Source organism: Antechinus flavipes, chromosome 3 (genome assembly GCF_016432865.1).
Source record: "Antechinus flavipes isolate AdamAnt ecotype Samford, QLD, Australia chromosome 3, AdamAnt_v2, whole genome shotgun sequence".
Taxonomy (NCBI): domain Eukaryota; kingdom Metazoa; phylum Chordata; class Mammalia; order Dasyuromorphia; family Dasyuridae; genus Antechinus; species Antechinus flavipes.
Window position 1 is genome coordinate 616,780,981 of NC_067400.1, and position 19,784 is coordinate 616,800,764.

General features: G+C 59.7%; 2 protein-coding genes across 3 annotated transcripts; one reads left to right on the forward strand and one right to left on the reverse strand.

Annotated features, from left to right (window-relative positions):
• Positions 1-621: 621 nt before the first annotated feature.
• Positions 622-5,313, forward strand: OPA3 (outer mitochondrial membrane lipid metabolism regulator OPA3). The gene is made up of 2 exons (XM_051989381.1): positions 622-1,589; positions 4,011-5,313. Exons 1-2 carry the CDS (start codon positions 1,334-1,336, stop codon positions 4,373-4,375), a joined length of 621 nt encoding a protein of 206 aa, XP_051845341.1. The 5' UTR covers positions 622-1,333; the 3' UTR covers positions 4,376-5,313.
• Positions 5,314-5,811: 498 nt separating this feature from the next.
• On the reverse strand, positions 5,812-18,300 carry VASP (vasodilator stimulated phosphoprotein). 2 transcript variants are annotated; one of them, XM_051989380.1, is made up of 13 exons: positions 18,208-18,300; positions 10,186-10,357; positions 9,534-9,702; positions 9,140-9,215; positions 8,866-8,921; positions 8,335-8,576; positions 8,060-8,157; positions 7,755-7,809; positions 7,553-7,586; positions 7,399-7,444; positions 6,696-6,786; positions 6,539-6,596; positions 5,812-6,405 (listed from the first exon to the last, which is right to left on the reverse strand). In XM_051989380.1, exons 1-13 carry the CDS (start codon positions 18,210-18,212, stop codon positions 6,368-6,370), a joined length of 1,140 nt encoding a protein of 379 aa, XP_051845340.1. In that variant the 5' UTR covers positions 18,213-18,300; the 3' UTR covers positions 5,812-6,367. The 2 variants fall into 2 exon arrangements, with proteins under 2 accessions (XP_051845340.1, XP_051845339.1); XM_051989379.1 differs by having other exon boundaries at positions 7,553-7,589.
• Between the last annotated feature and the right edge of the window lie 1,484 nt (positions 18,301-19,784).

Consider the following 19,784-nt stretch of genomic DNA (forward strand, 5'->3'; position numbering starts at 1 on the left):
AGTTCTCCACCAGAATCTGTCCCCATAGCCATTAATGGTATAGGAAAGGGATCTCAACAGTCCTCTCCGGCGGAGAGAAGGGGTCCTCCATGTATCCATGGAAACATGGGATATATGGGATATAGGAAGGACCACAGGCAGGCATTAGGTGGTCTAGAGAGGCTGCCCATAACATCTGATGGAGGGGAAGGAGGATCTTTCAAAACTCGTTGAGCTTCCCAACATCCTATGTAGGTGAGGGGATATTTCTCACAAGGGGAAAAATCTCTGGGAGACAAGGGCAGGGAAGGAGGAAGAATGAAGGGAGAGGAGGAGGAGGAGGAGGAGGAGGAGGGGAAAGAGGCCAGGGAGAGGAAAGAGGGAAGGAAAGGAGTAAGCACCATGGAGGGAGAGGGGAGAGACAAAGGGAGGAAGAGGGGGAGGTGGAAGGAAGGGATGGGAAGAACAAAGGCAGGAAGAAGAAAAAGTTAAAGGGAGGGATGGGAAGGACAAGGGGAGGAAGAGGGAAAAGAAGAGAGGAATGGGAAGGGCAGAGACAGGGAGAGGGAAAAAAAGAGGGATGGGAAGGACAGAAGGAGAGAGAGAGCAAAGAAGGGAGGGATGGGAAGAGGGAAAAGGGAGGGGTGGTGGGAAGGACAGAAGGAGGGAGAGAGAAAAGGGAAGGATGTGAAGGCCAAAGGAAGGGAGAGGGGAAAGAAGGGAAGGATGGGAAGGAGAAGGAGGGAGAGAGGGAAAAGAAGGAGGAATGGGAAGGACAGAGGGAGAGGAAAAGATGGGAAGAGGGAAACGGGAAGGATGAGAAGGACCGAGGGAGGGAGAGGGAAAAGGAAAAGGAAAAACAGGGAAGGGAGAGGAAAAGAAGGACGAGGGACGGGGAAACGACGGGAAGAGGAGAGAAAAGTGAGGAGGGAGAGGGAGAGAAGGGAGTGGGAAGGAAGGACAAGAGAAGGGACGAAGGAGGAAGAGAGTTTGGAAAAGAAGGGAGGGGAGGAAAAATGAGGGGAGGGGGCGTTTCTCCCCAAGTCCGGGAAGCGGGGTGAGGGACGACGCTCCCTTTCCAGGCTTCGGGGGTCAATGGGACATTCGGCTTCGGAAGACGAATCTAGACGATTAATCAGCATGAATCGATCACCTCAAGGAGCGTGACGTCACAGCCAAGATTCGTGACATCACAATGGCCGGTCCACTTCCCAAAGGAATCTGCGAGCTTTCCCCCATCTCCGCCTCCGCCTCTCAGGGTGTTGGACTTATTTACATATTGATAAAGGCAAAGGCCCGCAGCGTCAGGCGGGGCGTGGTGGCGTCATCACGCCCCTCATTGACGGAGTAGCGCATGCGCACAGGTTTCCACCCCGCCCACGGTCAACCGGCTACGACGCGCGCGTGCACCGAGGGCTCGCGCCCCGGTGTCACCCGGCCTGGCCGTGACGCACGTGCGGCCGCCAAGATGGTGGTGGGCGCGTTCCCCATGGCGAAGCTGCTGTACCTGGGCGTGCGGCAGCTCAGCAAGCCGCTGGCCCAAAGGATTAAGGAGGGGGCGCGCCGGAGCCAATTCTTTCGGAACTACGTCTGCCTGCCACCCGCCCAGCGTAAGCCTGACCCCAGAATCCCCCCTGTTCCCTGTGATGGTCCTTTCCGGACCTGGAGCCCCGCCCCTCGCTCTCCTTCCCCTCTCACCTGAGTGGCTAATTGGAACGCGGCGCGCGACCCCATCTAGCCAATCAGGAGACGCTGTCGCGCGCCGGCGAGGCGTGTCTGTTCCCGTTCTCTCCTCTTCCTCTCGAGACAGCCAGCTAGCCCAATGGGGGTGCCGCGTCCTCTCTGCACCGGCCAATGGCTGGAAGTCGCTGTGCTCCGGCCCGCCCTTTCTTTTTCTCTCCCACTCCCTCGTGGAGGCACGGCAAGCCAATGGGAAAGTGGCAATGCTGAGACGGAAGGCGACCTTAACCAATGGAGGGGATAGAAGGACGGGCAGGGCCGGTCTAGTTTGACTTTGAACAGGAGGAATGACAGAGACGGGGCGGGGCTTCGGGGTTATTGGGACCTCGGTGTGGGCAGGGGAGGACTTAGTGGGACATCTAAGTAGTGCTTTGAGAGGCAGGGGGAGTGAGCCTGGGTCCCGATCCCGCTTCTACTGCTCAGGGCTGTGTGACCCGGGGGGAGCTGCACACCCTCTCTGGTCCCCACTCTAAACTTGCTAAACGGGCCTGGGTCGTCCTGGGGCCTTGAGCCTCGAGGGCCGGGGGAGGCACAGCTAGCAACTGTTTGCCCGCACGCTCTCCTGTGAGCCTCGCCACAACCCTGGGAGGCAGGGGCTCGTGTCACCCCATTTTGCAGATGATAAAACTGAGGCAGAGAGGGGTGAGATCGTTCAGTCAGCATCCCCCAGCTAGTGAGCGCCTGATGTCACATTTGGACTCGGGTTCCGGAGCTGTTAATCCGCCTGTCAATAAGCCTGCCCTCACTGCCCGCGCTCCCCAGGCCGGGCACTGCCCGCCTAGGGGCCGCCCTCTCGCTGGGGCAGGATTTCCTGTGCCCGCTGCTTGGGGCACCCCCCGCAGCCAGTGGGAGCCCCAGCCTGTCCCGGGCCGTCCCGGGCTGCTCCGCCATCTCCTTCCGCCTCAGCTCTGGAACTTGGCCCCTGCTTATCTGGGGCCTCCTCTGCGCTTGAGCCGTTTGCCCTGACCCTTCCAGTCCAAAGATCAGCGGCTCTGGCACGAGCGCAGGGCGGCCTCCTCCCCCAGCGGAGAGTTCTCGCCCTTGTTGCTGTCCCCAGCTCTCCCCCTGTGCCATTCTGAGAGCGTCTGCCCCGGCTGCCCTTCGGGAGCGCTTTCCCATGGGCCCGTGGCCCGGCTGGGCCCTCCTGGTGTCCTTGGGGTCCGTTCACATGGGCAGGTGCCCCCTTCTCCTCGGTGGGATCGTGACCCCGAGGACGCTGTAAGAGGCCCCCGCCCGCCCTCGTCCCTGTTGGAACGGGGACTAGACTCTGTGATGGACAGTCCCCCTGTGGTGGCCCCTGTTAGAGCAGACGTAAAAAGGAGCCGGCCCCATTGGGGGTCTCCCGGCAGAGGCAGCTGGAGGGTTTGCCTTTTCCTTCTCTAGCTCATTTGACAAAAGGGGACACTGAGGCAAACAGGACCCGCAGCTTGGGGGGTGGGGTGGGGGGGAGGCTCGGGAAGATGATTCCACTCCCGGCCTGGCTCCGCCTTCTTTCCCAGACTCCTTATCTCTTTCCCCTTTCTGCCCGGAAGGGCTAGGACATTTGTGCCTGGCTTGATGGCTTTATCTTCTCGTGGTCATTTCCTTCCACATTTCAGCTGCTTCAGTATCTGGGGGCAAACGTAGCCTCCTGATGTCCGGCGGCTTCCTCCTACCCTAAGCAGCAGCCTCCATTTACCTGGCCTGTGGGGGGCCCTTCCCAGCAAGCCCCCCGCTGTCTGCCCTTGCTTTCAGACCCCCCGGGCCGCGGCCTGAGACCGCTGAGGCCCAGGTCTGTGGTCGGCTCCTTCCTCGAGGGCCCCGGGAACCCTTGGGCAGCATCTCGGAGCAATTCTCTTCCGTTTATGGTGGGCTGGGGACCTTATGGACCCTTTCCCCGAATAAAGCGTTTAAATGCATCAAATAGAGCGGGCAGAAAAGGAACCGATTCTATTGAAATACATTCCTCCAAACTCCACCAGCTTGCCACTCCTCAAGGCGTTCTGAATTCTTCTTGACAGTCGGGGACCCCAGACTGGAGCCCGGCTCTGTAGGGCGGAGCGGGAAAGCCCTCCAGAGGCCGGGTTCTTCTCCCACCCCCTTCCCACCTCCTTCCTCTCTCTACTCCGGAGCGAATTGACGTTTCCTCAGAGGGAAACCGACTTGGCCAGGCAGACCCAGTTCTAGGCCTGGGCCCTTAGAGGCCATTTCTATTTCACAGATGGGGAAGCTGAGGCCCAGAGAGGGAAAGGAGCTTGTCCAGGGCCCCGGCCCCCATCCCGGCCTCACCCCGCCCTCCTTCATCTCTGCAGTGTACCACTGGGTGGAGATGCGGACAAAGATGCGGATCCTGGGCTTCCGGGGAAGCACCATCAAGCCCCTCAACGAGGAGGCTGCGGCGGACCTGGGGGCTGAGCTGCTGGGGGAGGCCACCATCTTCCTGGTGGGCGGCGGCTGCCTGGTCATGGAGTACGTGCGCCACTCCTCCCAGAACAAGCGCAAGGAGGAGGAGCAGCAGCTGGTGATGGAGTCCTTTCAGCACGAGCTCAACTTTCTCACCCTGAGCATAGAAACCCTGCAGACTCAGCAGGCCGAGATCTCCCAGAACCTGGAGACCATAAAGGGGCTAGAGACCCAGATCAAAGAGCTCAGGGAACTCCTGGAGAAAAAGAAATAGAGGCTCCTCCGGTTCCGGGGGGGCCGCGGCCCTCTCCCCCCCGCGCACCGGCCCTGCGGGGAAGCCTTCTCGGGCCCCCTCCAAGGGGATTGTTGCCAACACGGTCCCTCCCACCCTCGGCCCCAACCACTTGTTGGGGCATTCGCGGCCCGTGTGAGGTTTCCCCTCTCCCCACCGGCCTCCTTCTTTGAGCATCGGCCAGACTTTCCACCTCATGTTCCTCTGTCACGTCCTGGGAGTAAAAAATTGGCCAGTGCGCTGCTCTCCTGTGGTCCTATCCAGCTCCCCCGCACCCCTGCCCCCGTTGGCGTCTTCTCCCAGCTCCCCGGGCCCATGGGCGGCTCCCGCCTGCCTTCCCTCTCCCGGTGCATCACGTCCAGCAATCTCGGCTCCCACAAGGGGGGAATCTCCCCTCTGGATCTCATCCTCCCCCCTTGGAGCCTCGGGGCCTTTCAGGGCCCGCCCGTTGTTTCTACCCCCGCCTTCTTTGGCCCATGGAGATGTCTCTTGGGGGCGTCTCCGTGGAGATCTCGCCCCACACCGCTCCTGACCAGCCCTCCTTGGATTATCTCCATTCTTGGCTTGGATGAGGGGGGTCTCATGTCCTTTTTTCTTGGACTGGGTCTGAGAATCCCTCAGCCCAGCCTCCTGTTGCCCCGAACCTGCTCCCATGGATCCCACCACATTTCATCCTTCTCTCCCGGGACAGGGACAGGAGTGACCTCACTGGCCAAAATCCCAGGGGAAAAGCCTGCCTCTGCTCTGTCCCCCTCCCGGGGACACAAGAGCCCTGGATTTTGCACAGGGCTCCTCTGCCTTCCCACCCACCGCCCCCCTGGAAGAAGCTGGGGTTTGGGGCAGATCTCTGGGCCGGGTCTATTTTTTACCACTGTAAATACTTCACAATTAAAGCGGGGGCCGGCCTTACCGGGTCAGTACACTGATGGTCTGTGTGGTGTGGGGGGGAAAGGCGGGGTGACCCCTCCTGAGGTCGGAGGGTTGAATGTTTACAGTTGTTCACACTGAATGGGACCTTTCAGGTGAAGGCTGCAAGCTCCCCTCTCCCACCAGCAGGAGGCACATTTAGGCCTTAACCGAGGTCTGGAGCACAAGGGCGAGCCTCAGGCGGGGCAGGGAGTAAACACCCGGCCAGGGGGCTTACGCAGCCCCCCCTGCTCCCCCCAGGGAAGGAAGGGCCGGGCCAGTGTCCTAGACCAGGGCAGGGCAGGGCCCAGGCTAACCACCAGACAGCCAGAGGTGTGTTGTGGGAGAAAAGAAAAATGGGTCATTTATTCCAAGCGAGACCATCTCACCAAGGGGAAGGGGAGGAGAGGACCGTCCCCCACCCCCAGAAGGGCGTCCTGCTTCCATCCGCTCTCCCACCCAAGGGAGTGGCTCCCAAACCCAAACGTACCCAAATCAAAAGAAAAAAAAGCTTTGTCCAAAAAAAGTTACAGTATTTTATAGAATTATAGCATCTTAATTCCATATAGAAAAGGGGTAGGGGAATCTTTTCAGGGAGAGGGGAGAAGGGTTCCCTGCAGTGGAGAGAGGTCCTGGCTCCCTATTCCCCCTGGAAGAACCGCACCCCCAGAGGGGGCAGCTAGGATTACAGCATTTAAGACTGCCAAGACCCCACCCTTATCAAAACAAATAAAATCCCCCCCCCTTTCCCCTCGCGAACAAATATATATATATATATATTTATTTTTATCTTAAAAAAATTGAAGGCTTTTAAGGATTAAAGTGAACGTTGGACCCTCAGAGGGGCTCCAGGAAGAGGAGAAAGGGTCTCTCCCCTTCTTCCCCTTTGGGGCTGATCCGTCCCAAGCAGAAGCAGGAGCCCCAGGGGGACCGAGGGAGGAAGGGACCGAGGGCAGGGGTAGGTGGAGCCCCCTGCTGGGGGGAGGGGCGGCTGGGCCTCCTCTTGGGTCTTCCGAGTGGGCTGAAAGGCGGCTTTGGAATGGGGGCTCGGCTCCCAGGTCCTTCGGGTCACGGGGAGCCCCGCTTGCGGAGCTCCTGGACAAAAGCTGGAGGAGAGAGCAAAGCGTGAGAGGGAAGCCTGAGGCTGCCCAGAAGGGCCCGAGGTGGGGGGGAGGGGAGGGGAGGGGGGAGGGGAGGGGGGACCGCTCTCCCCAGAGGGCAGCCCCAGCACCCACTCACCTTCTATGATCTCCTCTTTGACTTTCTGAAGCTCCTTCCTCACCTCCTCCAGCAGTTCCTGTGAGGAGGAAAAGGGGCATCAGAGGGCCCCCCTCCCCCGGGCCGCGCGGGCTCTTAGCTCCCGCCTCCGGCCCCTCCTCCGTACCCTCCTCCGTACCTGCTTAATCCTGTCTAAGTCGGACTCCTCGTGGGTGCCGGGAGTCGAGGTAGGGACCTCACAGCTCGTGACTGAGGTGGAAGACTTCATCCTGGGGACACAGACAGGGCATGGGCGGTCGGGGGCCCTCCCTGTGCCCCCCGGAAGCTCCCCGCTGCTACCCAGTGAGCACGGCCACCTCCCTGCCCGTCTCCTTGTGGGGCAGCGAGATGGGGGTGGGAGGGGCTGGGGGGGCCAAAGGGGCCCAGAGCCAGCGGCCATTGCCACCAGGGGCCTTTTCAGACTGGCCTCCCTCGCACCCCACACGGGGGCCCGCAGTGGCTGCCTTTGCCGGCCCCCCGGGTCGGGGGACTACGGCTCCGCCCCTGCGCGTCTGCCCCCCGAGGGGAGTCCCCACCTGACATTCGGGGAGAGGCAGGATCTCACCGGCCGGGCACAGGCACCCGTGCGGGGGGCTTGGGAAGGCTCTCCGGGATTATCTCCCCATGCCTCCATTTTACAGATAGGGAAACCGAGACCCAGAAAGGACCAGGAACTACGGCAGGCGCCAAGCCCGATTAAGCAGAGACCCTAGAACGTAGGTGGGCAGAACCCCAGGGAGGCTCCCCCGCAGCCACTGTTGGGACGCAGCCAGGGCAGGGTTCAAGCTTGACTCTCCGAGTCCCAGCCTCCCCACGCTCACCCCCAAGGGGCTTGCACTCACCTAGGTAGAGTTGTGCTGTTCTTTTCCCAAGGTCTCCGAACAGGCTCTGGAGAGTGAGGGGAAAGGGGGGCAAAGGTTGGGGGCTGGAGGGAGCGCCCCCAAAGGCACCCAGCTCAGGACAGACCCAGGTCTCCTCCCTCCCCCACGCACTCACCATTCTGCGAGGGAATTCTTGTTTCACCTTCTTCCTGCTGGGGAAGGCGGAAAGGGAACTGAGTGCCTTGTCGCTGGCCCCCCATCTCCCTGCCTGCCCCCCCTTCTCTCCCTCCCTTTGGGCCGCCAGAGGACAGTTAGAAGAGTCTTGGGGAGACCCCAGGAGACAGGGAGGAGGAACCTTCCCCCCACTCCCCACTCACATTGGCAGAGTCGTCCTTGGCCGGGGGCTTCTCCCCAATTAACGTGGCTTTCCTCCTGCGGCCAGAAGAGGGTTGGGGGAGGGGTGAGTGTGGGGCCCTGTCCTGGGGAATCCCAGCCCGTCCCCCGGCATTCCCCTCCCAGGCTCCCCTCCTTCTTACTGGCCTTTTCCCTTCGGGACCCTGACCCTCCCTGAGCCGCCGGCTCCGCCCCCTCTGCCCTTCCCCACCCACAATGCCCCAGCACACAGTGGGCGCCCAGGGCACTGCTCCCAGGACGCGGGTACAGGACCGTGCCAGGCTCTCACCTCCGGGCCAACATGGCACTCATTTCCTCCATCAGCCCGCCGCCCGTGCTCCGAGTGCTCTCGGCCTTTGGGGCGGGCGGGGGCCCCGAGGACTCATCCTGCAGGGGAAAGGTCAGGGGGGCTGGTGAGGGAGCAGCTCCTCACACAGGCTCCCGCCCCCCGGGGTGCGGGTTCTCGCAGCCCACGGGTGTCCCGGAGCCACTGTCACAGCCGAGGTCTCCTGGGGACGCCCCGTCAGCCACCCAGTCCCACAGGCGGCGCCCACACAATCTCACCTTGGCGACCTTCCTGAGTTTGGCTCCGGCGATGGCTGCGGCCAGGCCCGGGGCGCCCCCGCCTCCCCCACTGGGGCCTTGGGCAGACGGGAGTGGGGGTGCTGGGGGTGGGCCGCCCGCCCCTCCTGGGGCTGCAGACCCCGCGCCTGAGGGGGGCAGCCCAGGGGGTGGCGGGGGGCCGGGGGGAGGAGGGGGCCCCGGAGGGGGTGGGGGTCCCCCAGCTGGGGCAGCAACTGGGGCTCCTGAAATAAAGAAAAAACAGGAGGTTTGGGGCCTGAGGAGGGAGCAGAGGCTTGGGAGGCGGAAGGGGAACCTCCAGAACCGAGAACACAGACTCCCCGATGCCAGGGCAGGAGACACCGGCTCCTCGTTCCCCAGAAGGGGAAGTCAGGGCCCCGGTGCGTGAGGGGCAGGACCGGGAAGAATAATGGCCGAGCTTGAAGGAGACGCGGTCCCGGGGGGAGCTGAGGCAGCTGCTCCAGGGACCAGGGTCCCGGCCAATGGCAGCCGGGCTGGGCAGGGGTCCCTTACCTGCATTGGAGACCCGGCGCTCCCTCTCCACCTGCTCCAGGTGCTCCAGCTGTTGCCTGAGGGAAAGCAGCAGTTAGGGGAGAAGGGACCTCTGCCGGGGGCCCATCGTGCTCCCTCAAGGTCAAAGGAGGAACAGGGAGAGTCGGCTCCTTCCTGAGAGGATTACTGCTCCAATTAAGTCAGGGGGATTAAGCGGGGGAGGGGCCCTCATTGCACCCCTCCCAACCAGGACCTAGAAGGAATAAGGGGAGCCTGGGGTGGGAGCGTCCCTTACCTCCTCTGCTGCTCCATCTCCTCTGCTGAGGGGCCGTTCTGGACAGACCAGTTTGCAGGGGGAGGGGGCGGCCCACCTGGAGGAGGGGGCACCGACCTTTAGGTCATCCCCATGAGGGGTCCCTCCCCCAGCCATGTGGACCCAGCCCCGTCTCTCTTGGGAGCCCCAAGACCTCCTTTGGGCCTCTAGACCCACTTTTCTTCAGAGCTCTCTATGCCCTCCGCCCTCCACCTCCCAACCCCGGACCAAAGAGAGGCCTCTGAGAAGGCTGACTCCACAGCCCGAGCCCCCGGGCTCCCCGCCCCGCTCCTGTCTAGACAAGGCTCCCTCCTGGTCCCCTGGGCGCGGGGACCTTCCAGAACTGCCGGCCGCCCAGTCCCGGGGACTCCCTCACCTCCTTCCAAGGCCTCCAGGGCATCCGCCATCCCTGCCGCAAACTGAGCCGCATCCTCCTTGCTGCCAAAGTTGAGGCCCCAGACCTGGCGGGCGTCCCGCCACTGGTGGAAATTGGGCGTGGCCTGGTTGTACTTGAGACCCCGGACGATGGCACAATTAATTACAACCTGGTGGGGGAGGGACGCAGTTAGGGGGAGACCTCGCTGCTCCCCAAGGAGGGCCCCCACTCTTCTCCACGGCCCAGCTCCCCGGTGGAAGTTGGGGCACAGAGAGATGAGGACCCAAGGAGACCATCTGCCGGCCCGGCCGCTCCCCAAGGAGGGCCCCCACTCTTCTCCACAGCCTAGGTCCCTAATGGAGGTTGGGGTACAGAGAGACGAGGACCCAAGGAGACCATCTGCCGGCCTGGCCGCTCCCCAAGAAGGGCCCCCACTCTTCTCCACGGCCTAGGTCCCTAATGGAGGTCGGGGTACAGAGAGCCCGGGACCCAAGGAGGCCATCTGCCGGCCCGGCCGCTCCCCAAGAAGGGCCCCCACTCTTCTCCACGGCCCAGCTCCCCGGTGGAAGTCGGGGCACAGAGAAGCAAGGACCCAGGGAGGCCATCTGCCGGCCCGGCCGCTCCCCAAGGCCAGGGCCTCCGAAGGAGTCACCTGCTGATCCGGCTGCATCTTCCGGCCCACCACTCGGAAGGCGTTGGTGCTGGGGTTGTGGTAGATCTGGACTCTGCTGAAGGCCTGGGGGCCCGTGCCGGCCGGAAGCCACTTCTTGTTGATGTCATCGTAAACCATGACTGTGGCCCGGCTAGAGCAGAGCAGGTTCTCACTGAGGGAGAGAGGGAAGAGGCTCAGCGGTCCCCGAGGGGGAATGACTTTACCGGAGCCTCTCTCCACCGGAAGCCCGTCCAGCAGCCCTGGGCTGGGAACCGGGCCCGGAGGAGAGGGCCAGGAAGCCCTCCCGGGCGCCACCATCACTTGAAGTCTCTGAGCCGCCAGCGATCACGTCCCGCTCTTCCCGACCCCATTGGGGGTTCCCTTGGCAAAGACACCGGAGTGAGCCTCATTTTCCCCCCGAAACAACCCGGGGCAGTCCCCGAGATCCCTTCTAGTCCGGACAGTCTGTGCTTTGTAAGACATCCTCTGCCCCAAGCCCCAAATAGACCCCAAAGGAGGAAGCAGCCACAGACTCGTGGGTAGGATCCAAAGTCACCATGGCAAAAAACCAGCTTGCATGTTACAAAACCAAACTACAATTCCCAGAGTGCCACGGAACGCTTGTCCCACAGGGCATCATGGGAGATCGCTTCTCTTACCTTAAAGGGGTGATGCTTCTAATAGTACCTCACTATCTGTCCCATCCCCCATCACATGGGGAAGCAGAGGCGAGGACTTCCGGACTGAGTGGGGGCGGGGGGAGGTAGGAGGAGAACTCTGAGAATCACCTTTTTGCATGTTATAAAAGGGGAAGACCGAAGTGGGCCGTGGGCCAGAAGAGAAGTCAGAGTCATAAGGAACCTCCCAGAGGCAAACTGAGCCCAAGATGAAATAGCAGTTCTTTGGATGGGAGAACTGGAATTCAGAGCAGGCTCGGCCGGTTCCCCACGAAGCCCATCATACGGGCAGCTAGGGGGCGCAGCGGGTAGAGCCCCAGCCCCGAAGTCAGGAGGACCCGAGTTCAAATCTGGTCTCAGACACTTAACATTTCCTGGCTGTGGGACCCTGGGCAAGCCTCAATTGTTTGGGGGGAAAAGGAGGGGGAGGAAGTCCCTTCTTCCCACTCAGCCCAGTCACAGAGACCGTGTCCCTCCCTGTGGCCACAGCCCCTAAGAGGGGATGCGTCCCAAAGAGGCAGACTCTGGTGCCCGAAGCTGCAAACAGATGGCAAAAGGACACGGGCCCCGGGGCCCCAGATTTGTAATTGAACACCAGACACTCCCCAGACAGGTGAGGCCTGAGGGGGAAGATCCGCCCCCACCGGAAGCAAGCCCCCCCCTCGCTGCCAGCTCAGGGAGGGCTGGCAGGCTGCCCACACCTGGAGGCCACGCCCACTGCCTGCTGGGGGAAAGGCAGGCCCGTGCACAACGCGGGCACCACCCTGCTCTCTGCCCTTCGCCCCTCTTTCCTCAATGGGAGGGGGGTCCGCACCCTGCAGCCGCACCCTCTTCCAGCTTCAGGCTCAGGCTGCTGCAGGCTTCAGTTCCTTGCCAGCTGACATCCCATGTTCTAAGCTCCCTTTTAATCCTGATACTGTGTGTTTAAAAGGCCTCCCACCTCTGACTCTGTTCTAAGCTCTTTCAAGCCTGAAGTGCTCTAAGATCCCTTCTAACTCTGACGTTCTATGTTCTAAGGCAGGGGGACCCAGATGCGGCAGCTGAGGACGTTTATCCCCCTCACTCAGGGCTAGGAATTTTCTTTATTTAAAGGCCCACAAAACAAAGTTTTTGTTTTTACTAAAGTCTGGCCCTCCAACAGTCTGAGGGGCAGTGAACTGGCCCCTATTTAAAAAGTTGGAGGACCCCTGTTAAGGTCTCCCATCTCTGACTCTGTTGTAAGCTCTTTCAAGCCTGAAGTGCCATGTTCTAAGGTCTCTCCCGTCTCTGATGTTGTTCTAAGTCTCTTTCAAGCCTGAAGTGCCATGTTCTAAGGTCTCTCCCATCTCTGATGTTGTTTTTATTCTCTTTCAGCCTGAAGTGCTACATTCTAAGATCCCTTCTAACTCTGACATCCTATGTTCTAAGGTCTCCTATCTCGGATTCTGTTCTAAGCTCTTTCAAGCCTGAAGTACCATGTTCTAAGATCCCTTCTCCCCCTGACATTGTTCTAAGCTCTTTCAAGTCTGAAGTTCCATGTTCTAAGGTCTCTCCCATCTCTGATGTTCTAAGCTCTTTCAATCCTAACATTATTTGTTCAAGTCTCTTTCAAGCCTGAAGTGCTACGTTCTAAGATCCCTTCTAACCCTGACATTCTATGTCCTAAGGTCTCTCCATCTCTGACACTGTTTAAAAGCCTCCCATCTCTGACCTTGTTCTAAGCTTTTTCAATCCTGACATTATTTGTTCTGAAGTCTCCCTCAGCCTTGACATTCCACGTTCTAGGCTTTCTCCCACCTCAGATGTGGTCTAAGCTTCCTTTGAACCTTATCACCATGTGTGTGTTTTTAAAAGGCCCTTCTAACCCCAATAGATATATATATCTGTTCTGAGATCCCTCCCATCTTTGACACTGTGCGTTCAGAAGTTTCTTTCGTCTGAAGTTCCACGTTCTAAAGTCCCTTCTAACCCTGACAATCTACGTTCTAGGGTCTCTCCCAGCTCTGGCATTCTGTGGTTCAATAATAATCCCAGCATACATGTCTGGATCACCTTTAGTCTTAAAAAGCACTTTCTTCACAACCTCCCTGGGGACAAAGATAGAATCATTCTGATTAGTCCCATTTTACAGATGAGGAATAGGAGATCCCCAGAGTTATGGCAGCCATGATGGAGGCCCAGATCTCCAGAGCTAGGCAGTGTCTCAGGGAGTCAGTTCCCTCCCCCCCACCCTTTCCTCTGTGGGAGGGCACTGAGACCCAAAGAGAGCCTTGGCCAGTCATGCTCAGGGACAGAAAGCGAGTACTCGCACTGACTCCGAGAAAATTCTCTGCAGCTCCGACACATCGAGAGAGCCTTCTGATTGCTCCCTCTCTTCCTTCCCACCGCTCTCCATCTCCCCCAAACGAGGCCCCCCCTCCCCGAACGCAGGCCATCTTTCCTTGAGCCTACATCGGGTCTTGTCGTTCCATGCTTTGGTCTGTGGAGTCAAGTTCAACCTCCAGTGACTGGCACCGGGAGCTCTCCACCCTCGGGCACTCCCGTGTTCCCAGCTCCATCTCATATTACTTCCCTCTATGCACTTACTCTATAGAGTGCTCTATTGATCTCTGTCCGAGGAACACGCCCTATGTTCTCTTAGAGTTCTCCACAAGCTGTTCTCCAGACCAGGAATCCCTTCCCTCAATCTATAAATCCCAACTCCAATGGCTCTCCCTCAGTTTTCCTCACCCCCCAGTTGGTGATGAGCTCTCCGTGTCTGTCTGTCTCTTCCCTTCTCTTTTTCTCCCGCCCTCTCTCCGGCTGACTTGTTATTCCAATAGCCTAGAGCAGGGGCCCTCAAACTTTTTAAATAAAGGGCCAGTTCACTGTCCCTCAGACTGTTGGAGGCCAGACTAGAGTAAAAACAAAAACTTTGTTTTGTGGGCCTTTAAATAAAGAAACTTCAGAGCCCTGGGGGAGGGGGATAATCGTCCTCAGCTGCCGCATCTGGCCCGCGGGCCGGAGTTTGAGGACCCCTGGACTAGAGGGTCTACTAGAGCTTGGAAGGGGAGGTAACAGCTAACCTCCATCTTAAACTGTGCTTCTTCACCGCTTATGGGGTCTTGTAACTGAACGTGGGGGTCACAAAATGATAATTTACTGTCTGTCAATGTTTGATTTATTTACCTTTTTATCTACTGATAAACCTGGGTTCCCCAAAAATCTCAGGGTCACAGGTAGAAAAAGATTAAGAAGCCTTGGTTTAAAGCACAAGCAGGGCCAGAGATGAAACATGTGGAACAGTTAATACATATCTGTGAAGGAAAGCTGGGTGTTCAGGCCTGAGTTCTAACCCTAGATTTCCAGGACTCACTGTGTGAATCTCCCTGGACCTCAGTTTCTCCATCTGTACAAGAGGGGTGGGTTTAGAACCCAATTTAGAGGGCACGGAGCCCGTCCCTTCATTTTACAGATGATAATACCAGGACCAAGACAAGATGACTCGGCCAGAGTCACCCAAGCAATAAATGGCACATACGAACCCAGACACATGGCTCTGTCCAAGTCTGTCTCCCCGAGACTTACTGGTATTGGGGGAAACTAGAATTAACTAGCCAAGCTCTGCCACCAAGTTTTCACTGGAAAATGACAGTTGCATCAAACGAACTCGACGGTCCCGGCTGTCTAATTTGGATCTCTCTCCCCCGCTCCCTCCTCCTCCTCTTTCTTCTCCCTTCTTTGCTCTCTTTCTTCCCTTCTCTCTCTCACTTTCTTCTCCTCCCGTTTCTCCCCCTCCTTCTTTGTTTCTTTCTCTTTTCCCTTTTCTCTCATTTCCTTCTCCTCCCCCCTTCTGTCTCTATTTCTCCCCTTTTCCCCCGGATCTGAGCCAGAGAAGCCCAGATTCCTGGCTTTGGAATCAGAAGACCCGGTGATGTCATGCTAACCTCTTCCTGCCTCAGTTTCCTCACCCTTCACTAAGACCAGGGGGGCATGTGAGATTCCTTCCAGTTCTAGGTTTGTGATCCAGCTCCCAAGCCTTCGTCCTCTCTACACTCCTTCCCCTTTGGAGGTGGACGTGTCCGGCAGGAGGTGGCCGACCCCCTGGGCAGATCAAGTTGGAGATAGAATTCCTATGTGAGGAACAAGTTTGAACTCGAGGGACTCCACATCCTGTCCAGCTGAGACACCAGGAATTAGAACCGGGCCTTCGGTGCCCGGAGGCCAAGCCCAAAGGGGAAATTCCCCCACGTCTGAAACCCCCTCTCCCTTGGAACGGCCCCTAGGCCCTGAAAAACAAACCTTGTGACTTTCCATCCCTCCCCCTCCCCCTCCAACATCCCCCAGGAAGTTGGAGGCCCTAAGCCCCGCCCAGCTTCTTGAGGTAACAGCCTCTGGTTCACTAGGTGCTTTCCTCACCAGGACCCCAGTGACTCTACGGGCCTGAAAACTGATTGCGCCTGTTTTACAGAGGAGGAAACTGAGACCCAGACAGGTCAAATCACTGGCCCAAGGTGCCGGGGCTGCTGGAACTGGGCTTGAGCCAGCCTACACAGAGCCAAGCTTTTTCCCACCGCTTTCTTGACTCTTGACATAGAGCCCTGACTCTAGGGGAGACCCCGGGGAGAAAGGGAGGCTATGGGTAAGCTGTCTGTGCATCCCAGCATCCCGGGCTTCAAGGCCGGAGGGAACCTGAGGTCATTCACGCCAATTCCTCTCTGCAGATATGAGGAACCCAGAAACGGGGGGTGCAATGATCCGCTAAAGGCCCACGTCCCAGGCCGCCTCTGCCCAGCGCGGGTCCAAGCTTCGGGCGAATTCCTTCCACTCTGTGGGCCTCAGTTTTCCCATCTGTAAAATGCTGCCGGTCAGCATTCGGGCTTTACCTTCACGTCCCAGACCGAGGGGAGGGGAAGCCGAGCTGGGGAAGCAGGGGGGAAGGGGGAGGGCGGCCTCAGCCCTAGCCTTTTACGGTCTCCAGGAGCTGGGGTGAGGGGGGGAGAGGAGAAGGCGGGGACTCGGACATCCGCCTTCTCCTCAACCCTCCCCACCTCCCTAGGCCAGAGACCGGAAAAGGGGGGAGGAGGAGGGACCTGGGGCAGGAGGTAGGGCGGGGAATGGAAAGGGGAGGGGTCCCGAGCTCCTCCCCGGACTCCGACGAGGGAAGGAAGGCTGAATGGAGACTTATAAGGAGCCAGGACCGAGCTCTAAAAGGGGGAGGGGGGAAGGGGAAATGTTTCCGTCTCGCGGGGGCAGGGAGGGGGAGCTGCCCGGCCCGGTCCCCCCGGATCCGGGCCAGTTGGAGGCACGGATCTAGTCGCCCACAGTCTCCCGGGGGCCTCCAGTAGGCGCTCAGACCGCCGTGCCCCTCGGGGTCCCGTAACTTCCCCTCTGGGGACCGCGAAGTGAGGGCAAGGGAGGCAGAGGTGACTAGACCTTTAGCGCGATTCCTAATTTAGACACACCCCCAGAACATTAGAACAAATGGGAACTCGGCTTGCTAGAATGGGACTGAGAACACCGGGGGCTCAGAACGTTCGGCTCCTCGACCGGCTCCCCGCCCCCCAGCTGACCGCCCCCCCCCCCCATCAACCCCCTTAACCCGGAAAGTGGTGAAACTGGAGGAAATTGGTATCATAGTCAAACTTTCCCACTACCCCACACATACTTCCGGCCACAGCTGGGGGGGGGGGGAATGGGAGGGAGGAAATTCCCTATCATCCCTCCCCTGTGTCCACATTAACCCCACAGCCTCAGGAAATTAATCGGGGCTCGATAAGTTAAATGGCAGCGGAACTGGCGGGGAATCGTGGCCAGGCAGGGGTTAAAAGCACTCGGAGCTAAATTATAGGGTTTGGGGGGGCGGTGTGGAGAATAGGGGGGATGTCCGGAAACCCCTGGGCTGGGAGGAAAAGCGATAGCATTGTGGCAATGGGCCCCAGGGGATCGGGAAAGGGCCCGCTCTTCAATAACACGTCTCCCTAGCTCAGGTGTCCGTCTTTTCCGGACTCCAGGAGGGTGGTTCCCCCACAAGCAAGAGTAGGAAGTCCAGAGGTCTCTTTAGCGAGGGGTCAGTTACTTTATTTCCTCTCTCCCACGTACACCTATTAAAAGCCCCGCCATCTAGATCCCGCCCAGGTGAGCGGCCCTCGGCCCCCTCCTCTCCCCAGGATAAAGGATTAAGAATCCCTCCCTCCAGGACAGGTGAGTCCCCAGAGACAAAAGCCGCCCCCGCCCCTCCTCCATGCCTCCAGCTGTTGGTTTCCTTCCCTGGGGGAACAAGGGGAGGGATGAGGGGTGGGGACTCGGAGACAACACTGGCGACCCCTCAGGATGATCTCCCCCGCACCCCCTCCTCTCAAGATGTAGTGGGGAGGGGGAAGCAAACAAGAGACCCCCCCCCCGCGGAGAAACTCAGGTGTACTGGGGACGGGGGGAGACAGGGAATGCCTTCCCCAGGTCTGAGCCTTCTCAGGAGGGACAGTTAAGAACGAAGAGCTTCGACAGCCAAGGATCGCCCCCCATAAAACTTGGGGCTCGGCGTCCCTGGGGGCGAGGCCGAGACTTTCCAGTGCAAGGATCAGTCCGCCAAACGGAGGCCGTATAAGCGTGAATGGGGGGGGGGGTCTACAAAAGGCCAAAGGGGCTGGATGCCCCCTCCGACTTCCCTGGCCCCGGGGCACCTCACTCCGGGTCTTAAAAGCAAAGGTCAGGTTTGGAATTCCCAGAATTTGGGGGTGGGGGTGGGGAGGGAGACGAGGTATTAGCGAATGACCGGGCTCGACTCTAGGATGGGGGGTGGGAAGAGCAGGAGAGCATCATTCACCGCCCAAGTGGCGCGAGGGGGGAGGCCAAAGGTGTCAGCTTCCTCTGAAGGGTCCCAAGACGAAACTTGCTCCCCTCAAAAAGCCGAACCAAAACAGAAACATCCCCCCGTGTGGTTAACGGACCTCGGAACTCCTGGAAACGGGACGGCGGCAGGAACAATCGGAACCTCCCAGAAGAAAGACAAATGGAGAGAGAAGGGGCTCTGGCCATCCTCCTGCCTTTCCACAAGGAGTCCTTGGCCACCACACCCCTCTCCCCTCCCCCGCCCGGTCTCGAGAACTGTAGGGTTCAGGGGGAGTCCTTTCAAAAGTTGCGGAGGGCTGCTTCAGGGGATCCCGAAAAATACTTCCCGCCGCGAAGGGAAAAGGGGGTCCGCCCCTCGCCTCCCTTCCCCTTCCTCTTCCAGAGCCCCGGGTTCCCACAGCCCTCCTTCCCCCTCCCAGTACCCGCCACAGGGCTGAGGCGGCGGCCTCTCTGGATCCCGGCTGGGTCCCCAGGCCCCAGGCACCCTCCCCACCAAAGTCTCCCGGTTTCCAGACCCCGCCCTAGTGTCTCTCACCTCATGGCGGGGCGCTCGGGGGGCGGGCTGGGCCGCGCTGGGCTCCCGGGCTCCGGGGTACACCCGGAGGCTCCGGGGAAGGGGCAGGGGAGGGGGGCCCGGAGCTCTGGTCAGATCTGGGGCCGGACCCGCCCCGTGGAGGGCTGCAGTTTCCTTCTCTAGGGGCAGGGGGAGGGGGCACGGGAGGGGGCGGGGACTCCGCCGGGGTCCCGCCCCCTTCTTAGTTGGGGGTGCTCGGGCCCTCCCCCTGCCCCCGCCCCCCGCCTTTGGGCTCCCCCTCGCGGTCAGACGCGCCTGCCCGGCCAGCTCAGCCGCCGCCTCAGCTGCCGGCCGCTGGAACGTTACGCTTTCCCTCCTGTGGTTACATTTCGTTCCAAGATCCCAACCTGCTTCCTTAACCACCCCCCATTAACCCCCCCTCCCCGCCCTCCACACACTCGGGGCGCCCACAATGCCTCGCGCCTTAAAGGTTCCGGGCGTCCGGTAAGCCCCGGCCCGCTGCCCCTTGCCCTTCTCCTTGCTGGCCCCCGTCCCACACCGGTCACTCTCCTTTCCGCACACTTTCGTGGGTAAGGGTCGGGGGGGGGGGGGGCGGGAATCAATCATGTGTAGCAGTATCCACTCCCCCCATTCTCCTTCCTCCCCTCCCTTCACCTGACCTGAGCCAGCCCCGCCCCCACTCGGGGGAAGGTGAGGAGGAGGAAGTAGGTGTGGACCGGGATGACTAAGAGACTGTCTCAGGGACCTGCGAGGGCGGGGAAGGGCGGGACGCCTGGCTTCCAGGCTCAACCCCCTCCCCCACCCGCCTCGATTTCCCCCTCTGCACACAAACGGCCCGTTAGAAGAGAGAAGAGACGGAGCCCGTTTAACTTCGTTTCCCCCTGTTCTGGCCTGCCGGGAGTTCCCTGAGGGTTCTGAGTTCCCGGTCCTCATAAAGTCTGAGTGCAGAGGACTCTGGGAGGAAAACCTCGCGTTGGGGGTCAGAGGGCTTGGGGGTCGAGGTTGGGCTCTACTTCTGATCCCCTCTAACGCTTCAAGCAAACCCCTGCTCCTTCCGGGGCGTCAGGCTCTCCTCTTCGCGTGTCCAATCAATCGATCCGCGAGTTTATTTAGTAAGTGTGCCAGGCGCTGTTATTCCACAGCCCATTAGAACGTGCTTTGTTTCTGCCCTGACTGCCGGGAAGTCATGAGAGGGAGCAGTGGCCACTCTGAAAACTCGGGACTTTTCTTAAAAAGCGTGTTTCTTCCCCCAAAGTAACGGGGGCTCCTAGCTGCGCGGTCCCCAGGGAGTGATCTCACGGGTGAAGCCTCTGACTTCTCCAGAGCCTTCTTCCACAGAAGCTCCCCTTAGGGAGCTTAGAGTGCCCCCTATAGTGTACTGGGTCTCAGGTTTTGTATATTTTGGGGATGGATACGTATATATATTTATACACAAACACCACCATATCTATATAAAATCTCCTGTGCTTTAATACCTCTAGGGCTCTGGTTTCATCCCTGTGAGTTCTTGCTCCAGGCCCACAGCTCAGAAACCTCTATCTAACTTCAGCAGGGCTTCCCTCACCTTGTGGCCAAAG